The sequence below is a fragment of the Bombina bombina genome, chromosome 6, assembly GCF_027579735.1.
Source record: "Bombina bombina isolate aBomBom1 chromosome 6, aBomBom1.pri, whole genome shotgun sequence".
Classification (NCBI taxonomy): Eukaryota; Metazoa; Chordata; class Amphibia; order Anura; family Bombinatoridae; genus Bombina; species Bombina bombina.
In genome coordinates this window covers 980,382,438-980,404,603 of record NC_069504.1, presented here as the reverse complement: position 1 = coordinate 980,404,603, position 22,166 = coordinate 980,382,438, and the positions used below count along the sequence as shown (strand labels likewise).

The 22,166-nt window shown below is 39.1% G+C and overlaps 1 protein-coding gene across 3 annotated transcripts in view; it reads left to right on the top strand.

Annotated features, from left to right (window-relative positions):
• RNF130 (ring finger protein 130) overlaps positions 1-22,166 on the top strand; it is a 625,517-nt gene that overhangs the window by 536,322 nt on the left and 67,029 nt on the right. For 2 of the 3 annotated variants that reach the window (XM_053718647.1, XM_053718645.1), the window contains one exon: positions 18,969-19,168. The exons of the other annotated variant lie outside the window; for it this stretch is intronic. In XM_053718647.1, the coding sequence (XP_053574622.1) occupies positions 18,969-19,006 (38 nt within the window). In that variant the 3' untranslated portion in view covers positions 19,007-19,168. Of the gene's footprint in view, positions 1-18,968; positions 19,169-22,166 lie in introns of those variants that run through there. 3 annotated transcript variants of the gene reach the window in all.

Genomic DNA, 22,166 nt, shown 5'->3' with positions numbered 1-22,166 from the left:
CACATAATAGACTTCTATAGGGGTGCACAGTAAAAATGATATCAGGGATCGCTCAAGCTCTAAGCCGAGGGTGCCCAAGTAGTGGAATTCCTCATGTAGTTCTGTGGTTTACTTCAGATATCAAAAAGCGCTATATTTTACAGAGGTATTTTGGATTGCACTTAAGTGCAACACTTAAAGTGATGGTAAACTTTCTCCTTTGCATAAACAGATCCGGAATGTTAGCGATATTTTAGAGGGAGTTTAAAGGGACACTGAATCCACATTTTTTTCTTTTGTGATTCAGATAGAACATGCCATTTTAGGCAACTTTCTAATTGACTCCTATTATCAAATTGTCTTCATTCTCTTGGTATCTTTTTTTGAAATGCAAGAATGTAAGTTTAGATGCCGGCCCATTTTTGGTGAACAAACTGGGTTGTTCTTGCCGATTGGTGGATAAATTCACCAACCAATAAACAAGTGCTTTCCATGGTTCTGAACCAAAAAAATATCTTAGATGCTATTTTTTCAAATAAAGAAAGCAAGAGAACGAAGAAAAATTGATAATAGGTGTAAATTAGAAAGTTGCTTAAAATTGCATGCTCTATCTGAAAAACGAAAGAAAAATTTGGGTTCAGTGTCCCTTTAATTAATCAGTTGTAATAAAGATGCACTTTAACTTACTTTAACTTACTTCAAATACCCCGGGCTCTGGCCGCTCACTTAAAAAGTAATTATTTGAACTGTTCTCCAATCGACGCATTAGTTACAAAAAAAATTTGTGTGAGTGCCGTATGGCTAGAGCACCAATTGGAGAACAGTTCAAACCTTTAGCTTACAAAAAAAATTACTTTTATAGTGAGCGGACTGAGCGCAAGATATTTTAATTTCAGCGCTACATTAAAATGTAAGTTGAAGCGTATCTTTATTATAACTGATGAATAAAGCTCCATATAAAAAATTGCTAGTATTTCTGATCTAAAAGCGCTCCCTGCACTATCCATTAAAAGTATAATGTGCACTAAAAAAAAATCAGGCATGTTAAGATGCTTTGGTAAAATATTTAACCATTCAATTGTAATTCCAGATTGTGCGTTATTCTGTGTGTGAGGTCAGATGCTTACTCTGAACCGTGAAAGTTTTATTTTGAGTGTCATGTCCCATTAACCTGTTTTGTGTGCGCTTAGTTCCATTAATAAAACAGTTCTCCTATAAAAAGTTAAAAGTAATGATTAAATCACACATTTAAACTATGACACATATACTTCAATTAAATTAAGTAATCAGTGTTCATTTATAGATGCAGTGAAGTGTTTAAATGTTTAAGCATGTTAATGATCAAATTACTCAATATGATATGAAATTAATTGCACATGTCATGAATTGATATTGATGCTTAAGTGAAGAAAAAATATTAATTTTGAATTGTTTAATTAATTAGCTGTCACAATTTACTTTAACTTTAGTTGCCTATTTTTTGCTTTTGTGAAGGTCTCAAAAATACCATATTATTGTAAAGCCAAAGATAATATAAGCCATTCTAACACAGTTATTGTTACTGGGTATAATATGAATTGCATTTACATAGTCAATGACATACAATGATTTTCTGTAGGTCACGAGCAGCAACCACCATGAATATTGTCTTTCCATTTCTCCTGAGTGTTAGGTGCAGGTATTCTCTCCAGCTTGAGAACTAAGTAAAAAATCATCCTTCTAGAAGTGAGACAAAATAAAGTTAAATGAAATTAAAATAATCCAAAATGTTTGCTTATTTTGAGTTCTAGTTTTATAAATATTGTTTTTGTGCAACTAAGACTTTAATTATTTAATGTTGAACCATACAGATCAAGCGCAATAATTCCCTTAAAATTACTTTAGAAGGAAAACATTTTATGTATACAAAATGTGAGGAATCTATATGCATATAATCATAAGTTCCACATGCCTACATGAAACTTACTGCTCAACAGTTGCATTTCAAGACATTTTTGCAAAAAAAATAGATTCAGATCATAAAGGTCATCTTAACGAGAAGGAAATTTATTCTTTTAAGTCATTCAAGCTTTGGAACTAGAAAAAGGTGTACGTGGTGATCTGCTTGTTTGCAAAGCTTTGTGAAAGGTTCTCAGCATCTAAAAAATACTTGCGTCCGGATGGTGTAAAGCTCTCTAGTCTGGAGATATTATCTAAGAAGCTGGATTGCGGACTGGCCCAGTGGGGGCTGGTCTTCAAATATTTTCAGGGCCAGTCCAGCCCTGAACTCTATCTACTATACACTTTGAGGTTGACTGGTAAATCCAGGGCTACCTTTGGGCTCCCCTGAGCTAAAGTCACTTTTGTTTATGCTAAAACAATTTCTGAAAGTTGTAATTTTATTTTCTGAACTCTATACTCCTTACAAATTAATATAAAGTGCCATCAGCTGAATTTCAGAAGCCTCTGATGTGTATTACTTTCCTGTTGAAGTTCCTATATATGAGAAATGTATTTCTCAACTCATCTATTATCTACGTGTCTCTACGTTGCTTTGTTGATGGTCTATTGACCCAGTTGATGAAACTGAGCAATAAAACATAGATGGGATCTTTTGCTACAACATCTGACAGTACTTGCATTTGCAGTGTAATGCAGTTATCATCTCTCTGCTGAGGCGTACCACCATCCAAGGCAGAAGACCCCAAGTAATGACTGGTTAGATATCAATCTGTGTCAGACGGTTGCTGTAATAAGAGCAGACAATCACATTTCCTTATGGGATATCAACATCCTCATTCCCAGCAATGAACCCTCAAAGCTTGCTGAAACACAAACTGTTTCACTTTATGGAGCGCTTGTATACAGAAGGCACTAGGCTTCTGCAACACACACAACTCTTGTTCTTATTACCAATATCATGGATCCTCAAGTGGAGATTGTCACCCTGTTATTACACTTTGTTGATTTACATTATGCTAAATTTAACAGGTTGGAAACTAATATATGAAAATCCAGCTACAGTTGAAGATAATTAAACATTTTCAAATATAGTTTATATAGAATAGTCCCGCTTCAAACTAATATTAATAATAAAAGAACGAGAAAACTAAGCATCAGTTTATATAATAATATATTCATCTTAATGTCCTATTATTAATGTCCTTGGCTGATTTTAATTCAAGAACATACACTGATTTAATTATTTTGCTAACACAGTTTATTGTAGTTAATTTTGTTTGTGTATCTCTTCCCCTAAACTGTATTTTCATATTGCATTCTAATATCCCATTACTGGGACACAGTAATATTTCCTTTTAGAATTTTGTACCTTAGTTTTATACTATGCCATTATAAGTGTCTAGGAATTACCTGTAATCCTACATTTTCTATTGTAAATCATATTTGCTGATTCATCATTTTTGTTGAGCTCTCATTACACATCTCCACAAAAAAGTTGCCCCATTTTAACGCCCTATGCAGTCTAATCTGCAACCCATTCATTTATTAATGTTTTGACCATATTTACCCAGGCTATGTCATCAGATATGTATTGAAACAGCAGAACTCATGAACAGATTCAGCCAATATTCAGATTATTTTATATTTAGTAATCAATGTATTGCAGTGTGTAGGGCCAGCAGGATGCTTGGATGTATTGATAGAGGTATTTGCAGAAGAAATAGTAAGGTTCTTATGCCACTTTACAGATCATTAGGTAGACCTCATCTCGAGTATTGTGTGCAGCTCTGGAGACCATATCTTCAGAAGGATATAAACAAACTTGAATCTGCGCAAAGGAGGGCTACCAAAATGGTACATGGCCTAAAAAATAAAACGTACCAGGAGAGGCTCAATGACCTAAATATGAATAGCTTAGAGGAGAGAAGGGAAATAGGCGATAGCAACTTTCAAGTATATTAAAGAGCTTACTAAAACTGAGCCAGTGAGTGTTTTTACATAAAAAGAAACATTCAAGAACAAAGGGTCATGATCTCAAGCTGAAGGATAGGATAGTATACGGGAGATTGATTCATGGAATAAACTTCCACAAAAGGTGGTAATGACAAACACTGCTTAAATATACAAAACATGATTTCATAAACTTTTAATACTGTGGAACATATTTCCTTGTGATTTTCCGAATGTTTAAGGATACAATAACCTTTATTTGTGAACATTTTCATGTACATAAAAAACTGTTCATGCACTTTTCCAATTAATCTTAGCTATTGAATACTACTTGCAGGAAAAAGTTAAGCCAAGTAGAAATCATAAGGATCTGCTAGGAAATAATTATACAGAACTGTCAAGTTGTATGTGAGAGTAGGTAAAAACAAAAGGGCGCCTCATGGTGTAGAAAAAATCCCAAAAGGGTGCACTCACAAGTGAGATGGCACTATATAGATGAATAGTGCAAATATGAAGGCTGGATCTCTGTCACCAGCTGGCTGATGCTCCCTTTAAAAACCTCCAGGGGAATTCCTCCTTAGACATAAGAGTCTCCGGCCACAGGCAATCAGGAGAAATCCAGCAGCGACTTTCCACAAACAATATTCTGCAAATGTGTCACAATCTCTTAGCTCTATGTGAGAGTCTTGAAAAGAGAGAGAAAACGGTAATCAACATTTGGTGAAAGTCAGTGCCAGGAATAAAATCATGTTGCTGGTTACAAAATCCTTGGGTCTAATGTTATCACATTAATAAATAGTTTAATGAGCTTATATTTTGCCAGTTTTCTTGGGAAACTTTTCTATAAAGGGTGAAAAACATATTTCTCTTGTTAAGTGTATCCAGTCCATGGATCATCCATTACTTGTGGGATATTCTCCTTCCCAACAGGAAGTTGGTAGAGGATCACCCACAGCAGAGCTGCTATATAGCTCCTCCCCTAACTGTCATATCCAGTCAATCTCTTGCAAGCCTCAACCAAGATGGAGGTCGTAAGAGGAGTGTGGTGTTTTATACTTAGTTTATTCTTCAATCAAAAGTTTGTTATTTTTAAATGGTACCGGAGTGTACTGTTTATCTCAGGCAGTATTTAGAAGAAGAATCTGCCTGCGTTTTCTATGATCTTAGCAGAAGTAACTAAGATCCATGGCTGTTCTCACATATTCTGAGGAGTGAGGTAACTTCAGAGAGGGAATGGTGTGCAGGTTTTCCTGCAATAAGGTATGTGCAGTTAATATTTTTCTAGGGATGGAATTTGCTAGAAAATGCTGCTGATACCGAACTAATGTAAGTAAAGCCTTAAATGCAGTGATAGCGACTGGTATCAGGCTTATTAATAGAGAGACATACTCTGATAGAAATGTAATATAAAAAGTTTGCTGGCATGTTTAATCGTTTTATATGTATTTGGTGATAAAACTTATTGGTGGCTTGAATTTTGCCTAGAAACAGTTTCCTTAGGCTTTCCACTGTTGTAATATGAGTGGGAGGGGCCTATTTTAGCGTTTTTTTGCACTGCAAAAATTACAGACACAGACATCCAGCCTCTTCCTGCATGATCCAGGACATCTCTGGAGGGCTCAAAAGGCTTCAAAGTCGTTTTTGAGGGAGGTAAAAAGCCACAGTAGAGCTGTGGCAGTTGTTGTGACTGTTTGAAAAAACATTTTTGTCTTTTATTATTCAGTTTGGGGTATTAAGGGGTTAATCATCCATTTGCAAGTGGGTGCAATGCTCTGCTAACTTGTTACATACACTGTAAAAATTTCGTTAGTGTAACTGCCTTTTTTCACTGTTATTTCAAATTTTGACAAAATTTGTGTTTCTTAAAGGTGCAGTAACGTTTTTTATATTGCTTGTAAACTTGTTTAAAGTGTTTTCCAAGCTTGCTAGTCTCATTGCTAGTCTGTTTAAACATGTCTGACACAGAGGAAACTACTTGTTCATTATGTTTGAAAGCCATGGTGGAGCCCCATAGGAGAATGTGTACTAAATGTATTGATTTCACCTTAAACAGTAAAGATCAGTCTTTAACTATAAAAGAAATATCACCAGAAGATTCTGACGAGGGGGAAGTTATGCCGACTAACTCTCCCCACGTGTCAGACCCTTCGCCTCCCGCTCAGGGGATGCATGCTAATATGGCGCAAATTACATCAGGGACGCCCATAGCAATTACCTTGCAGGATATGGCTGCAATCATGAATAATACCCTGTCAGAGGTATTATCCAGGTTGCCTGAATTAAGAGGCAAGCGCAATTGCTCTGGGGTTAGGAGAAATACAGAGCGCACAGATGCTGTAAGGGCCATGTCTGATACTGCGTCACAATATGCAGATCATGAGGACGGAGAGCTTCAGTCTGTGGGTGACATCTCTGATTCGGGGAAACCTGATTCAGATATTTCTAATTTTAAATTTAAGCTTGAGAACCTCCGTGTGTTGCTTGGGGAGGTATTAGCTGCTCTGAATGACTGTAACACAGTTGCAGTACCAGAGAAATTGTGTAGGCTGGATAAATACTATGCGGTACCGGTGTGTACTGATGTTTTTCCTATACCTAAAAAGCTTACAGAAATTATTAGCAAGGAGTGGGATAGACCGGGTGTGCCTTTTTCCCCACCTCCTATATTTAGAAAAATGTTTCCAATAGACGCCACTACACAGGACTTATGGCAGACGGTCCCTAAGGTGGAGGGAGCAGTTTCTACTTTAGCAAAGCGTACTACTATCCCGGTTGAGGACAGTTGTGCTTTTTCAGATCCAATGGATAAAAAATTGGAGGGTTACCTTAAGAAAATGTTTATTCAACAAGGTTTTATTTTACAGCCCCTTGCATGCATTTTGCCTGTCACGGCCGCAGCGGCATTCTGGTTTGAGGCCCTGGAAGAGGCCATCCATACAGCTCCATTGACTGAAATTATTGACAAGCTTAGAACACTTAAGCTAGCTAACTCATTTGTTTCTGATGCCATTGTTCATTTGACTAAACTAACAGCTAAGAATTCCGGATTCGCCATCCAAGCGCGTAGGGCGCTATGGCTTAAATCCTGGTCAGCTGACGTGACTTCGAAGTCTAAATTACTCAACATTCCTTTCAAGGGGCAGACCTTATTCGGGCCTGGTTTGAAGGAAATTATTGCTGACATTACTGGAGGTAAGGGTCACACCCTTCCTCAGGACAGGGCCAAAGCAAAGGCCAAACAGTCTAATTTCCGTGCCTTTCGAAATTTCAAGGCAGGTGCAGCATCAACTTCCTCCGCTTCAAAACAAGAGGGAACTTTTGCTCAATCTAAGCAGGCCTGGAAACCTAACCAGTCCTGGAACAAAGGCACGCAGGCCAGAAAGCCTGCTGCTGCCTCTAAGACAGCATGAAGGAACGGCCCCCTATCCGGCGACGGATCTAGTAGGGGGCAGACATTCTCTCTTCGCCCAGGCGTGGGCAAGAGATGTTCAGGATCCCTGGGCGTTGGAGATCATATCTCAGGGATATCTTCTGGACTTCAAAGCTTCCCCTCCACAAGGGAGATTTCATCTTTCAAGGCTATCTGCAAATCAGATAAAGAAAGAGGCATTCCTACGCTGTGTGCAAGACCTCCTAGTTATGGGAGTGATCCATCCAGTTCCGCGGACGGAACAAGGACAGGGTTTTTATTCGAATCTGTTTGTGGTTCCCAAAAAAGAGGGAACCTTCAGACCAATTTTGGATCTAAAGATCTTAAACAAATTCCTCAGAGTTCCATCTTTCAAAATGGAAACTATTCGGACCATCCTACTCATGATCCAAGAAGGTCAGTACATGACCACAGTGGACTTAAAGGATGCCTACCTTCACATACCGATTCACAAAGATCATCATCGGTTTCTAAGGTTTGCCTTTCTAGACAGTCATTACCAATTTGTAGCTCTTCCCTTCGGGTCGGCTACAGCCCCGAGAATCTTTACAAAGGTTCTGGGCTCACTTCTGGCGGTTCTAAGACCGCGAGGCATATCGGTGGCTCCGTATCTAGACAACATCCTGATACAGGCGTCAAGCTTTCAAGTTGCCAAGTCTCATACAGAGATAGTTCTGGCATTTCTGAGGTCGGACGGGTGGAAAGTGAACGAGGAAAAGAGTTCTCTATCCCCACTCACAAGAGTCTCCTTCTTAGGGACTCTTATAGATTCTGTAGAAATGAAAATTTACCTGACGGAGTCCAGGTTATCAAAACTTCTAAATGCTTGCCGTGTTCTTCACTCCATTCCGCGCCCTTCGGTAGCTCAGTGTATGGAGGTAATCAGCTTAATGGTAGCGGCAATGGACATAGTGCCATTTGCGCGCCTTCATCTCAGACCGCTGCAATTATGCATGCTGAGTCAGTGGAATGGGGATTACACAGATTTGTCCCCTCTGCTAAATCTGGATCAAGAGACCAGAGATTCTCTTCTCTGGTGGTTGTCTCGGGTACACCGGTCCAAGGGTATGACCTTTCGCAGGCCAGATTGGACAATTGTAACAACAGATGCCAGCCTTCTAGGTTGGGGTGCAGTCTGGAATTCCCTGAAGGCACAGGGATCGTGGACTCAGGAGGAGAAACTCCTTCCAATAAATATTCTGGAGTTAAGAGCGATATTCAATGCTCTTCTGGCTTGGCCTCAGTTAGCAACACTGAGGTTAATCAGATTTCAGTCGGACAACATCACGACTGTGGCTTACATCAACCATCAAGGGGGAACCAGGAGTTCCCTAGCGATGTTAGAAGTCTCAAAAATAATTCGCTGGGCAGAGTACCACTCTTGCCACCTGTCAGCAATCCATATCCCAGGCGTGGAGAACTGGGAGGCGGATTTTCTAAGTCGTCAGACTTTCCATCCGGGGGAGTGGGAACTCCATCCGGAGGTGTTTGCTCAGTTGATTCATCGTTGGGGCAAACCAGAGTTGGATCTCATGGCGTCTCGCCAGAACGCCAAACTTCCTTGTTACGGATCCAGGTCCAGGGACCCAGAAGCGACGCTGATAGATGCTCTAGCAGCGCCTTGGTTCTTCAACCTGGCTTATGTGTTTCCACCGATTCCTCTGCTCCCTCGACTGATTGCCAAAATCAAACAGGAGAGAGCATCAGTGATTCTGATAGCACCTGCGTGGCCACGCAGGACTTGGTATGCAGACCTAGTGGACATGTCATCCTTTCCACCATGGACTCTGCCTCTAAGACAGGACCTTCTGATACAAGGTCCTTTCAATCATCCAAATCTAATTTCTCTGAGACTGACTGCATGGAGATTGAACGCTTGATTCTATCAAAGCGTGGCTTCTCCGAGTCAGTCATTGATACTTTAATACAGGCACGAAAGCCTGTTACCAGGAAAATCTACCACAAGATATGGAGTAAATATCTTTATTGGTGTGAATCCAAGAATTACTCATGGAGTAAGGTTAGGATTCCTAGAATATTGTCTTTTCTCCAAGAGGGCTTGGACAAAGGATTATCAGCTTGTTCCTTAAAGGGACAGATTTCTGCTCTGTCTATTCTTTTGCACAAGCGTCTGGCAGAGGTTCCAGACGTCCAGGCATTTTGCCAGGCTTTGGTTAGAATTAAGCCTGTGTTTAAACCTGTTGCTCCCCCGTGGAGCTTAAACTTGGTTCTTAAGGTTCTTCAAGGAGTTCCGTTTGAACCCCTTCATTCCATTGATATTAAACTTTTATCTTGGAAAGTTCTGTTTTTGATGGCTATTTCCTCGGCTCAGAGAGTCTCTGAGCTATCTGCCTTACAATGTGATTCTCCTTATCGGATTTTTCATGCAGATAAAGTAGTTCTGCGTACCAAACCTGGGTTTGTACCTAAGGTGGTTTCTAACAAGAATATCAATCAAGAGATTGTTGTTCCATCGTTGTGCCCTAATCCTTCTTCAAAGAAGGAACATCTTTTACATAATCTGGACGTAGTCCGTGCCTTTAATTTTTACTTACAAGCTACTAAGGATTTTCGTCAAACATCTTCCCTGTTTGTCGTTTACTCTGGACAGAGGAGAGGTCAAAAAGCTTCGGCAACCTCTCTTTCCTTTTGGCTTCGGAGCGTAATACGCCTAGCCTATGAGACTGCTGGACAGCAGCCCCCTGAAAGGATTACAGCTCATTCTACTAGAGCTGTGGCTTCCACCTGGGCCTTCAAAAATGAGGCCTCTGTTGAACAGATTTGCAAGGCTGCGACTTGGTCTTCGCTTCACACTTTTTCAAAATTTTACAAATTTGATACTTTTGCTTCTTCGGAGGCTGTGTTTGGGAGAAAGGTTCTTCAGGCAGTGGTTCCTTCCGCTTAATCCTGCCTTGTCCCTCCCATCATCCGTGTACTTTAGCTTTGGTATTGGTATCCCACAAGTAATGGATGATCCGTGGACTGGATACACTTAACAAGAGAAAACATAATTTATGCTTACCTGATAAATGTATTTCTCTTGTAAGGCAGGTCTAAATTTTAATTAAACCACAGTCACCACTGCACCCTATGGTTTCTCCTTTCTCTGTTTGTTTTCGGTCGAATGACTGGATATGACAGTTAGGGGAGGAGCTATATAGCAGCTCTGCTGAGGGTGATCCTCTTGCAACTTCCTGTTGGGAAGGAGAATATCCCACAAGTAATGGATGATCAGTGGACTGGATACACTACAAGAGAAATAAATTTATCAGGTAAGCATAAATTATGTTTTTCAATGTTGCCTTCATGGGACATGTACCTGTCCTAGTTTAATCTGATCCTTCCAGATCTGTGTGGCACAAAGCTGGTTGTTCAGGACATTAGGAGAGAGCAGCAGAATGCCATATGGAGCACATGTACTAGTGGTTGGGAACAGTAAAGAATTAGCCTAAGAGAGGCATTGCCTATACAAAAAGTTGATGTGGAAGCGTGAGAGAGCAGACTGGCAGACGTCCAGTAGGTGTAGATGGAAGAAATAATAAAAGCAAAATCACAGAAGCTGAATGGCAGCACAGAGATGGTCTGAAGACATCTCTTAAATTTATAATCTACCAAACATACAAAAAAACACCTCACACTGTGATAGATCAGCTGTGTACAAATCCGGCACTAAGTGGAGGGCACCATCAGCAAAACTTGTTCATGTAAAGCAATCAGTCTCTCACCTCTGGAACATAAATCTGGCTTGCTCAGTCAAAACTTCTTTCACCAGCCTGTGGCAATCACAAGCACTGTTCCGGCAGTCTCCAATATGAGTATCCTGCAACATTCATGAAACACGTTGCTGCTTATAACTCAGTCAACCCGAGCAGCCGGTTCCTTCGTTCTAGTGTTCAGTGAAACCAGTCTTCAGCCAGTGCAAGTTCCAGTCATGTGACCTATTACAGACTCCTAGGTAAAGTACTTAGGGAGTTCACTCCAATGCCAGTGTCACCAAAAGCAAACGATCACATGTAGTAAAGATTGGAGGCTTTATTAATCCAATTTAAAAAGCAATCCACATAAAAAAATAACAAAATCGGGACCACGTTAGCAAGTCAGTCCTATGCATTTTGGCTGTGATGCTGTATTCATAGACACAGCCAAAACACATAGGATTTACTTGCTAACATGATAGTGATTTTTATTTTTTGGGGGGATTTCTTTTTACATGGATTAATAAAGTCTTGGATTTCTTTTTAATGGCATGGAGAGTCCACAAATTCATTCAATTACTAGTGGGAATTCAACTCCTGGCCACCAGGTGGAGGCAAAGAGCAACATATCCTCCCATTACCCACAGCCTCCAGTCATTCTTTGCCTGTGTAACATTGTGATGTGCGAAAAAAGTTGTTGGACCGCATCTTACTTTTGAATTTGCGATCAAGTGACTTCTCTGTTATTTCCTGAGTGCTGAACAGTTTGTTTCTAGCCGGCTGTTTAGAAGCCAGATTTTCAAGGAGACAGACTGGATTTTCTAGCATTCAATCGTTTTTCCTGCCTGTCGCTTCTCTCTTATGTTTGCAGATTTCTAGGATCTGCAGTTCGAACAGGATTTATCTGCTGGTGTGGATTGGATTCCTGGTAACCGGTTGGGTGAGTCTCCAGCATTGCTGGGGCTGGTTTTAATAATTATTTATCTATTTTTAGAATTTTATTAAATTTTTTTATATTGAAATTAGAGTATAAGGGAAATAAAGGCCTATTTTATTTACTATTTTATTTACTATGGAAGCCGATCCTAAGCTTTCTCTGTCATTTGATAAATGTCTTTATTGTGCAGATGCCCAGGTTATACCTCCTGTGCAATTTTGTTCCCCTTGCTTTAATAAGGTTTTATTTTCTAAGGATAAGGATTCCTTATCTTAGCCTTCTCTTTCTCAGGATAATGCTGTTCAGAGATTATCTCAGCCTTCTGTTAACATGTCCCAGTCTTTGACAGATTCACATGCAGTGCCCTGTGCTTCTTCTGTCGGTCTCTGGGAGTGTTTGTTTGCCTAAAGAATTTGCTGCACAGTTGATTTCTGCTGTTTCTGCTTACCTAGTTTTGGTAGAGGGAAGAGGAAATCTAATAACATTTCTATGGGTTCTGATTCCGCCAATACTGATTTGGTTAGTTTTTCTTAGTTATCTAGCAGGGATCATTCCTCTGCAGCTTCTGAGGGCGAGATCTTTGATTCAGAATCTGCAGTTCCTAGTACAATAGATTCTGAGGAGGTTAATTTTATATTTAAACTGGAGCATCTCCGTTTACTTTTGAAGGAGGGTTTAGTTACTTTGGATGACTCTGAAACGGTTGCAGAGTTTCCTAAAAAGGTTAATAAACTGAATAGAGTTTTTGATGTGGAGGGTTTTCCTGTTCTAGCTCGCATGTCTGACATTATATCTCAGGAATGGGAGAAGCCGGGTGTTCCTTTTAACCAGTCTCATGTGTTTACAAAGATGTTTCCTGTGGCTGATTCAGTGTGATATCTGTGACGCACTGTTCCTAGAGTAGAGGGTACTATATCTTCCTTAGCCAAGAGAACTACTATTCCTCTTGAGGATACTTCCTCTTTTAGAGACCCTATGCATAAGAAACTGGAGGGCTATTTAAGAAAGATATTTCTTCATCTGGGTTTGCAGTGGCAACAAGTTGCTAGTTCTGTTGCAGCCTCTTATTGGTGTGACTCTTTATCTGATCCAATTTCAAAGGAGACTACTATAAGAGGAGATCCAGGATAGGATCAAGACTCTAAAGCTGGCTAATACTTTTATTTGTGATGCCACTATGCAAGTTGTTAGGTTGGGAGCCAAGTTTTACGATACTTTTGCGGATGTGACTTCTAAATCCAAGCTTCTGCCTTTAACTTTTAAGGGTAAGACTTTATTTGGCCCTGGTCTGGCAGAGATTATTTCCACGGTTACTGGTGGAAAGGGAGGGGGGGGGGGTTCTACCACAAGATAAGAAGAACAGACCCAAGGGTTGTCAGACTTCTAATTTTCTTCCTTTCGTAACTTCAAGGGACAGAGATCTTTCTCATCTTCTAAATCTTTGCAAGCCAAGACTTCTTGGAGAGCTAGCCAGCCCTGGAACAATGGTAAGCAATCCAGAAAGCCTTCCGCTGAGGCTAAATCAGCATGAAGGGGCTGCCTCCAATCCAGTTCTGGGTTAGGTAAGGGACAGGCTTTCCCTTTTTTCAGCAGGCTTGGATTTGTGACGTTCCAGATCCTTGGGCAGTAGATGTAGTCTCCCAGGGATACAGGATAGGATTCAAGTCTTGTCCCCCCAGGAACAGATTCCTATTATCAAGATTATCTGTAAACCAGGTAAAGAGAGAGGCCTTCTTAAGCTGCATAAGGGATTTGTCCTCTCTGGCAGTGATTATCCCAGTTCCTCTAGCAGAACAGGGTCACAGTTTTTATTCAAATCTTTTTGTAGTTCCCAAAAAGGAAGGGAACCTTTCAACCCATTCTAGAATTAGTCTCTCAACAAATTTCTCTCTGTCCCGTCCTTCAAAACAGAGACTATTCGTTCTATTCTCCCTCTAGTTCAGAAGGGTCAGTTTATGACCAGTATAGACCTAAAGGATGCGTATCTTCATGTGCCTATCCACAGGAAACATTTCAAGTTCCTGAGGTTCGCTTTTTTGGATTAACATTTCCAATTTGCAGCTCTGCCTTTTGGCCTTGCCACTGCTCCTCAAATCTTTACGCAGGTTCTAGGTGCTCTTTTGGCTGTGGCCAGATCTCTAGGGATTACCGTGGCTCCTTACCTGGACGATATCTTTGTCAGTTAGCAAGATCCCATACAGTTTCTCTGTTAGCTATTCTCTGCTCTCATGGGTGGAAGGTGAATCTAGGGAAAAGTTCCTTGGTGCCAAGTAACAGGGTATGTTTTCTGGAGACAATCATAGACTCAGTATCTATGAAGATTTTTTGACGAAGGTCAGAAAATTCAAGTTTCTGGAGGCCTCTCATTCTCTTCAGTCCTCTGTTCGTCCATCAGTGGCTGTATGCATGGAAGTAATTGGTCTTATGGTGGCATCCATGGACATTATTCCATTTGCTCGCTTCCATCTGCAACCTTTACATGTATGCTCAATCAATTGTACGGAGACCACTCGGATCTCTCTCAGAGGATAGTTTTAGACTCTCAGACAAGGTGTAAGATTCGTAGTGTCTGTGAATACAGAATTAGTGGTTCTGGAGCGCAACTGCAGAAACTGGCAGTAATTAATTTACTTTAAATATATTGGTTTTTATCAACTCCTAGCTTAACAACACTATGGTTGGAAGTGTTATCAGAAGCAATGAATTGAAGTTAGTTGAAATATATAAGCCGATGTGTAGTGTGTGGCTTGTATCAAAATACTGAACTGACTAATTGAGAGTTCAGGTAGGAATACGTTTTCACAGGGTTGTTGTAAATACCTTGAATGGTTTAGCACCGCAATGTTATCGGTAAGGCTGTGCTTTAAATAACAGGCAAGGTTCAAGGAAACAGTTATAAAAGTCTTAGCTGAGTCTGTGATAATGATAAGTTGCACGATAAAGACCCAGCAGGTATTTACTTTAAGTAAGTAGAGAAAGGAGACTTACGTTTTGCTCCAGTACTGAGTTGCCAAAATCAGCCCGAGAGTAAAAGGCAAAAGTGGGCGGAGTTTTACTCGAGCGTGTACACACTGATATCCAAGCCGCAATTGAGTTCCGGACTTTGGTGCAAACAAAAGGTAAATAGTTGAGGGAATGCTGAATTCACCGTAAGTGCACAAAGTTCCAATATGAGTTTGGTAGAATTATTGCAGGTATTATGAGAGTTCCGTAAAAGTCCCAGTTAGGTCTTTGCAACAGCAATATCGTAGGTGTTGGAAGGAAGGTAAACGTCACCAGATACTGTAGTAGTTGATGAATTAGAAACGGAACTTTGTTACAAATGTTTCAGTGGTTGTAAGCAACAAAGACTCAGTAGGTGAACTGATATTCAGAAGGTTTTTGTTTAGGAAATCACTTGTAATCCAAGGAAATCTTGAGCTCAGTGATAGCAGCAGCTTTTAGTCTGCAATTTCAAAATACTAAGCACAGAGGAGAGCAAACACAGGTGCTTTATTAGTTTGGTAGGCAGGGCTAAATGAGTCACAACCTGAATGTTAAAGGTACATACTGCTTAGGGTTCTGACACAAGGATGTCTCTGTCTTGGTGGATCTCACAGGACCATTTCTCTCAAGGCATTTGTTTCCTGAGACCTTCTTGGGAGATTGTGACCACGGATGCCAGCCTGGGGAGCAGTTTGGGGGGTCCCTAAGAGCTCAGGTAACTATGGACTCTGGAGTCTGCCCTCCCTATAAATATCCTAGAATTTGAGAGCAATTCTCAATGCTCTATCAGTTCGGCCTCAACTTAGTTTAGTCCGGTTTATCAGATCTCAATCGGACAACATTTCTTCGGTGGCGTATATCAACCATCAAGGAGGAACTCGAGCTTGTTAGCTATGAAGGAGGTGACTCGCATTTTTCAGTGGGCAGAGTCTCACAATTGTCAACTTTCTGCCATTCATATCCCAGGGGTGGACAACTGTGAAGCGGATTATCTGAGCAGGCAGACGTTTCCTCCAGGGGAATGGGCTCTCCATCTGGAAGTTTTTTTGATGTTAACCCCGGAGCTGGATCTGATGGCATCTCGTCTAAACGCCAAGCTTCCAAGATACGGAGCAAGATCTAGAGATCCTTAACCCTGGTAGACGCCTTGGCAGTGCCATGGGATTTTGGTCTAATTTATCTGTTTCCTCTGGTTGCCCTCCTTCCTCGGGTGATAGCCCGTATCAAACAGGAGCAGACTTCAGTGATTCTAATAGCTCCAGAGTGGCCTTGCAGAACTTGGTTTGTGGACCTAGTGAAGATGTCATCATTTCCCCCCGTGGAAATTGCCTCTGAGGAAGGATCTTCTACTTAAGGGTCCCTTCCTCCATCCGAACTTAGTCTCTCTGAAGCTGTCTGCTTGGAGATTGAACGCTTAGTCTTGTCCAGACAAGGTTTTTCTGTGAAGGTTATTGAGACTATGATTCAGGTTTGTAAGCCTGTTACTCGCAAGATTTATTATAAGGTATGGTGTAAATACCTTCATTGCTGTGGATCTAGGTTTTTTTTCTTGGAGTCAGGTAAGAATTCCCCGTATTCTGTCCTTTCTTCAGGAGGGCCTGGAGAAGGGTTTATCAGTCAGTACCCTAAAGGGTCAGATTTCGGCTCTATTGATTCTTCTGCAGAAGCGTCTGGCAATTTTGCCAGATGTTCAATCTTTTGTCCAGTCTTTGGTTAGAATCAGGCCTGTGTTTAGGTCAATTGCTCCTCCTTGGAGTCTTAATCTGGTTCTTAACATCTGCAGCAGGCTCCATTTCAGCCTATGCATTCTGTTGATTCTAAGTTATTGTCCTGGAAGGTTTTGTTTCTGCTGGCAATTTTTTCTGCCCGTAGAGTTTTGGAGCTTTTGGCTCTACTGTGTGATTCTCCTTATCTTATTCTTCATGCGGATAAGGCGGTTCTCCGTACTAAATTAGGATTTTTACCTAAGGTGGTTTCGGAACACAATATTAACCAAGAAATTGTTGTTCCTTCATTTTGTCCTAATTTTTCCTCTAAGAAGGAGCGGTTGTTGCACAATCTGGATGTTGTGCATGCTTTGATGTTCTATTTACAGGCTACAAAAGATTTTCATCTATCTTCTGCTCTTTTTGTTGTCTTTTCTGGTAAACGGAGAGGTCAGAATGCCTCTTCTTCTACTCTCTCCTTCTGGTTGAGAAGTGTTATTCAACTGACTTATGAGACAGCTGGACAGCAGCCTCCAGAGGAAATTACTGCTCACTCCACTAAGGCTGTCGCTTCCTCTTGGACCTAACATCACAAATTATCTTTCTATACTATAGTGACTGCTGCTAAGGATTTAAAAGAAATATATATATTTTTTTCTGTTTTATAAGTAGCTAAACTTTAGAGTATATTCCAGCCACACACAAACTTTATTAGTTGGCATCTAATTTTGTGACATTTCTAAGTGTCAAACTCAAGGACTGAACATTATAATCCATATGTACTAAACAAGAATTTTGCAAAACACTTTAATATTTTTTATGATTAGGGAGAAACAACAATCTTGTAATATACTAGCGGCTCACTGATTCAGTTTTATATTAACCCAGCCATTTATTTTCAATTGGTTTAACAAACCAGAAGAGCTGAAAATGTTCAACTTCTATGAATTAGCAATAAAAATATTACAGAATATTGCACCACATCTTTATATGGATTTTAAGTCATATATAAACATATTAAAGGGATATGAAACCCAAACATTTTCTTTTGTGATTCAGACAAAAATACTATTTTAAAAATGTAGTAATTTAATTCTATTATTAAATTTGCTTTGTTCCCTTGATATTCTGGGTTGAAGAGATACCTAGGTAGGCATCTGAAGCACTACATGGCAGGAAAAGTGCTGCCATATAGTGCTCTTGCAAATGGATACCATTCTTGCAAAACTGCTGCCATATAGTGCTCTAGAAAGGGGCCGGATCCTAAGTTTGTTACTTCTTTTCAACAAAAAATACCAAGTGAGCCAAGAATTTTTTATAATAGAAGTAAATTAGAAAGTTGTTTAAAATTGCATGTTCTATCTGAAATGTTGGGTTTCATGTCCCTGTAATATAAATATTTACAAAATGGATGTAAATGAGTGCTCTGATATAACATTTATGTGTGCCTATTTAATGTGGTCACAGTTTGGTACAAAATACTGCACCTTACCTTCAGGGGAAATGTGTTAAGCCTGGTAGCCTAATATTTATCCTCACGGACCTGGGATATCCCTTAAATCTGTTTCCAGTAGTCGAGGATAATCTTTGGAAAGGCTAGGTTAGAGGCAACTGCTGCTTTCATTATGGGGGAAGAATAATATAAAATATAATGCAATTCATATATATATATATTTATATTTATATATAGTTTTATAATTGTTGAGTGCTAAAATAAATGCATGTCCACTTTTAAAACAATGTACATTCCTTATAGATATACCAGTGTCTTTATCTTCTGAAATGTCTGTCATTTCTGAGTTATGACCCATACAGACCATTTGTGCTTATGATAAACTAAAGTGAGTCCATCAGACCTATTATATTAGAGAATCAATACCCAGCACTAAATGAGCTCTCATTCTGAGTGCATACCTAGTAATGAAATGATCTGTCTGTATGGATAAAAGCACCGTTATTAGTACGGCTTTTTTAAGATATCAATAACATTAGCTATGGATTCAGAAATACTGTTGATTGTATTTTTATAGTTTACAATTAGAATGACAGATTTTCAAGATGCTGTTAGACATTTAATGGAGTTAAATTAACCTATTACTGTCATGCCATGTTAGGATAGACAGATATATAGATAAACAGACAGAGGAATGGCACACAAGAGGAAATCTAATCCTTGGGTCATACTACATTGTTTAACAATTCTATGCCCAAAGCTCCCTTTAAAGTCACTTTCCATTTTTTGGCTGTGTGCTCCGCCGCGTAAGAGTTTATTGAAGAAGCCATTAACATTTGTACACTGATTTATGCTTTGTCCTTACTTATATTTTTCTCTGCTCATCTTCCAGAGCGAAATGGTCCTGAAGTGACGTTTTCGAAAAACTGAAGACGAAAATGAAGGGGGAAAAAAATCATGCATCATTTAACAATTTGTGTAGATGAAGTTCGTTTTTTATGAAGAACATTTTATTTTTTCATGTTATGACATTAGTGTCTAAACCTTATTAGATATGTAAATGAATCATTAAAGGAATCTGTTAAAACATTAGTTTTGGGCTCATTTCTTCCTTTTTTTTTTTTTAAATAGTAATTCATCTGCAGGATGATGTTTAACACAAAGAGTAAGAAAAACATATTTTCCAGTGCATTAGGAAAATAATAATAATTATGCTAGATGTTATTTGGTCCTTGTCCTTTATTATGGTCATTATATCTCGTATAAACCTCTAAATAATTGCACAAAAGTATAACCTGTTGCAAAACGAGCAGTAAACTTAAAAACTCTAATGATTTATGGACACTTGAAGAGGGGGGGGGGTTGTCTACTTTCTTTGCATTGTTGTCAGGTACCATAAAAGTGCCAGATTACAAGTGACACGCTAAAAAAAAAATTCCACTCATGCGCAAACTGCACTCAAAGTTAAAGGTTACAAGTTGAAAGTTAAAAGTTAGCTAGTCAAAGTATTTCAATTCAAAACACATTAATGCATATACAAATTGTTTAAATATGATTTTCCATATTTCAAAGTATTTATCTGGAAACGGCTGAAAAGTGAATATACAGTATATGTGTATAGATGCGTATGTTTACGTTTATATGTATGTGCTTATACATATTAACACACAAACACATTTATTCATACACACAAAAATATTTATATACATAATTATACATACCTTGCCATATACCATATCCTTTTTAACCCTTATAAAACATTTTTACTAATATTTATGTTTTGTTTTTATCAGAAAGTGTATATATGTGTGTAATAGTTTATTTTATGCATTTTTTTAACCCTTACAGTTTACAATAGGTCTCCAGTCTTCGAGCGCAGTGACTGCTTGCACTTGAGCGTAAATGTTTACTTTAAACTTGTAATATGCTCTTTAGTGCGGCTGTAATATTGCTTATCGTGTCCCAAGCTAACACTAGCGCACCACTTGTAATCTAGCCCATTGTAGTGAAGTATTTTGCTATTATAAGCATTCTATCTTTGTTATGTACATAGCTCTTTTTTATCATTGGGATATTAACATGGTATATTGTAATGCTTTTACATTTGATTCTTTTGTTTGCCTAACATCAATAACAAGCCAAGTGTTTTGTATAATATTTTAGTTGTTTAAAGCTAGAATGAATTGCTTCTAGAACCATATTTGTTATTATAACATGCTATTACTTTAGCCATGAACTATTTTGCCTTTGCACAATTGTGACAACTGCAACAAACCTATAGAAACTGCAGTTTACATACAGAATATTTTCATATTGTATACATTATATTGTCTGTTCAGACTCTCTTTCATTAGCCTATCATTCAATCTGTTTCCCAAATCACAGTCGGAAACAGTCTGCAAAGTTCAAATAGTTTATATGCAAAGGAAAAAATCTTTTTGAACGATCACAAAACCTAATGAACCCATTAACTTTAGTTTTGTTGATTTATTGCCACAAAATAATATATTCCTAACTATCTATGACTAACACTGTAGTAGCTTCATCTTTTATCAATAAATACTAAAACCCTAATATTCTAGCCATGTTACTAAATAATGATGAGGTGAATATTTTTCTTTTCTTCCTTTCCAAGCTCAGTGAACATAATTAAGGACACAATAAGTTGCTCAATTAAATTTGGTTGCCTTCTAACACAAAATAAATTATTCCTAATTATCTGTGACTAACACTTTCATTAAGAAACGCTAAAGCAGATACTCCTGCCTTGTGACTAGTCATGTGGTGAATATTTTGCTTATCTTCCTTTACTGAACCCCAAGCAGCAAAGAATGAGAAGAAAGCTCAGTGCACATAATTAAGCAAACATTAAGTACCTATCTTCTCTCTTACTGACCCCATATAACACCATCAAATTAAGTCTTATCAACCACACAAAAGGTCTAAGCATAACAAAGAAACGCAGCTTTCCATAGAGTTTGTTAAAACACTGCAAGTGAAGACCATGAATCAGGATCTACATAACTCAGTGAAAGAAGAGTGCAGACTGCAACATAGAATAAGATGTAGCAACAGGCACTTCTAGCCAAGCAGTGGAACATATTTCTAATTAAGAAGAGACAATACAAAATGATATAACATAAGAACTAGGATGGCATAAAATATTATTACCCAGTAATAAGACGTGTACTCAAAGCAGCAGTTATTGCGGGGAGCTACCAGCATTCCTTTTTATTGCCACCAGATGTTTTTTAGGCATGTTTCTTATGACCATACTACTGCAGGGATCTTTTGGTCCCCTTACATACTTGCTAATAAAGGAAGAAGCAAAGCACCTGTTGTTTTTTTGGGTGATCCTTTCACTTATTCCGATGTTCTGTATTACTGTGGCCTAGTCTTCTTCCAATCTGCAATCCTGTGAGTGACAGGTCTTCCAAGTCCCAATCATGTTTGGACCTCCTTTTCTGCCAACTCTCAATCCTGATTGGGCCATCTCTTATGTCAAGGCTCAATCCTCTGAGGGCCGACTCTTCAGCCAAGGCTAAATCTTATAAAGGCCAGCTTGGCTGCCATGTTAAGTCTTGTGAATGGCAGCTCATGTACTTAATTGTAAATCAAAAATAACCCAAGGTAAATACTTATAGATGTGCACACTTAAAAAATAATACAATTGAAAAACACAATGTATATAAAATAAAGATATGTAAGAGAGTCCAGTATGGGACATCCGGATGGAGCCAGCAAGTTACTTGACGCTGACTTCTCGCTTCCTGAAGAGCGATGCTGAGATCCCCATGCAGCTACAATCCATAGGCCGGCAAGTGTTGCATCAGGCCCGGATCACATGAGCGGAACTCGACCAGCAGATGGAGTCCTACAAGCCGACCAGCTTGGTAACTGAGCCACTTCCAAAATCTTGTTGCCACAGTACGAGCGTGGGGAGTAGGCGGCTTAGACGTAGAGGCCAGAAGACCAACAGTGAAGTCCAAAGTATCCAAAATGGAGGCAGCACTCTGTCAAAGGATGATCAAATCCTGGTTGAAGATGATCTGTAAAAGGAAGAAAACAGAGGTGCCACAATGGCCTAGTA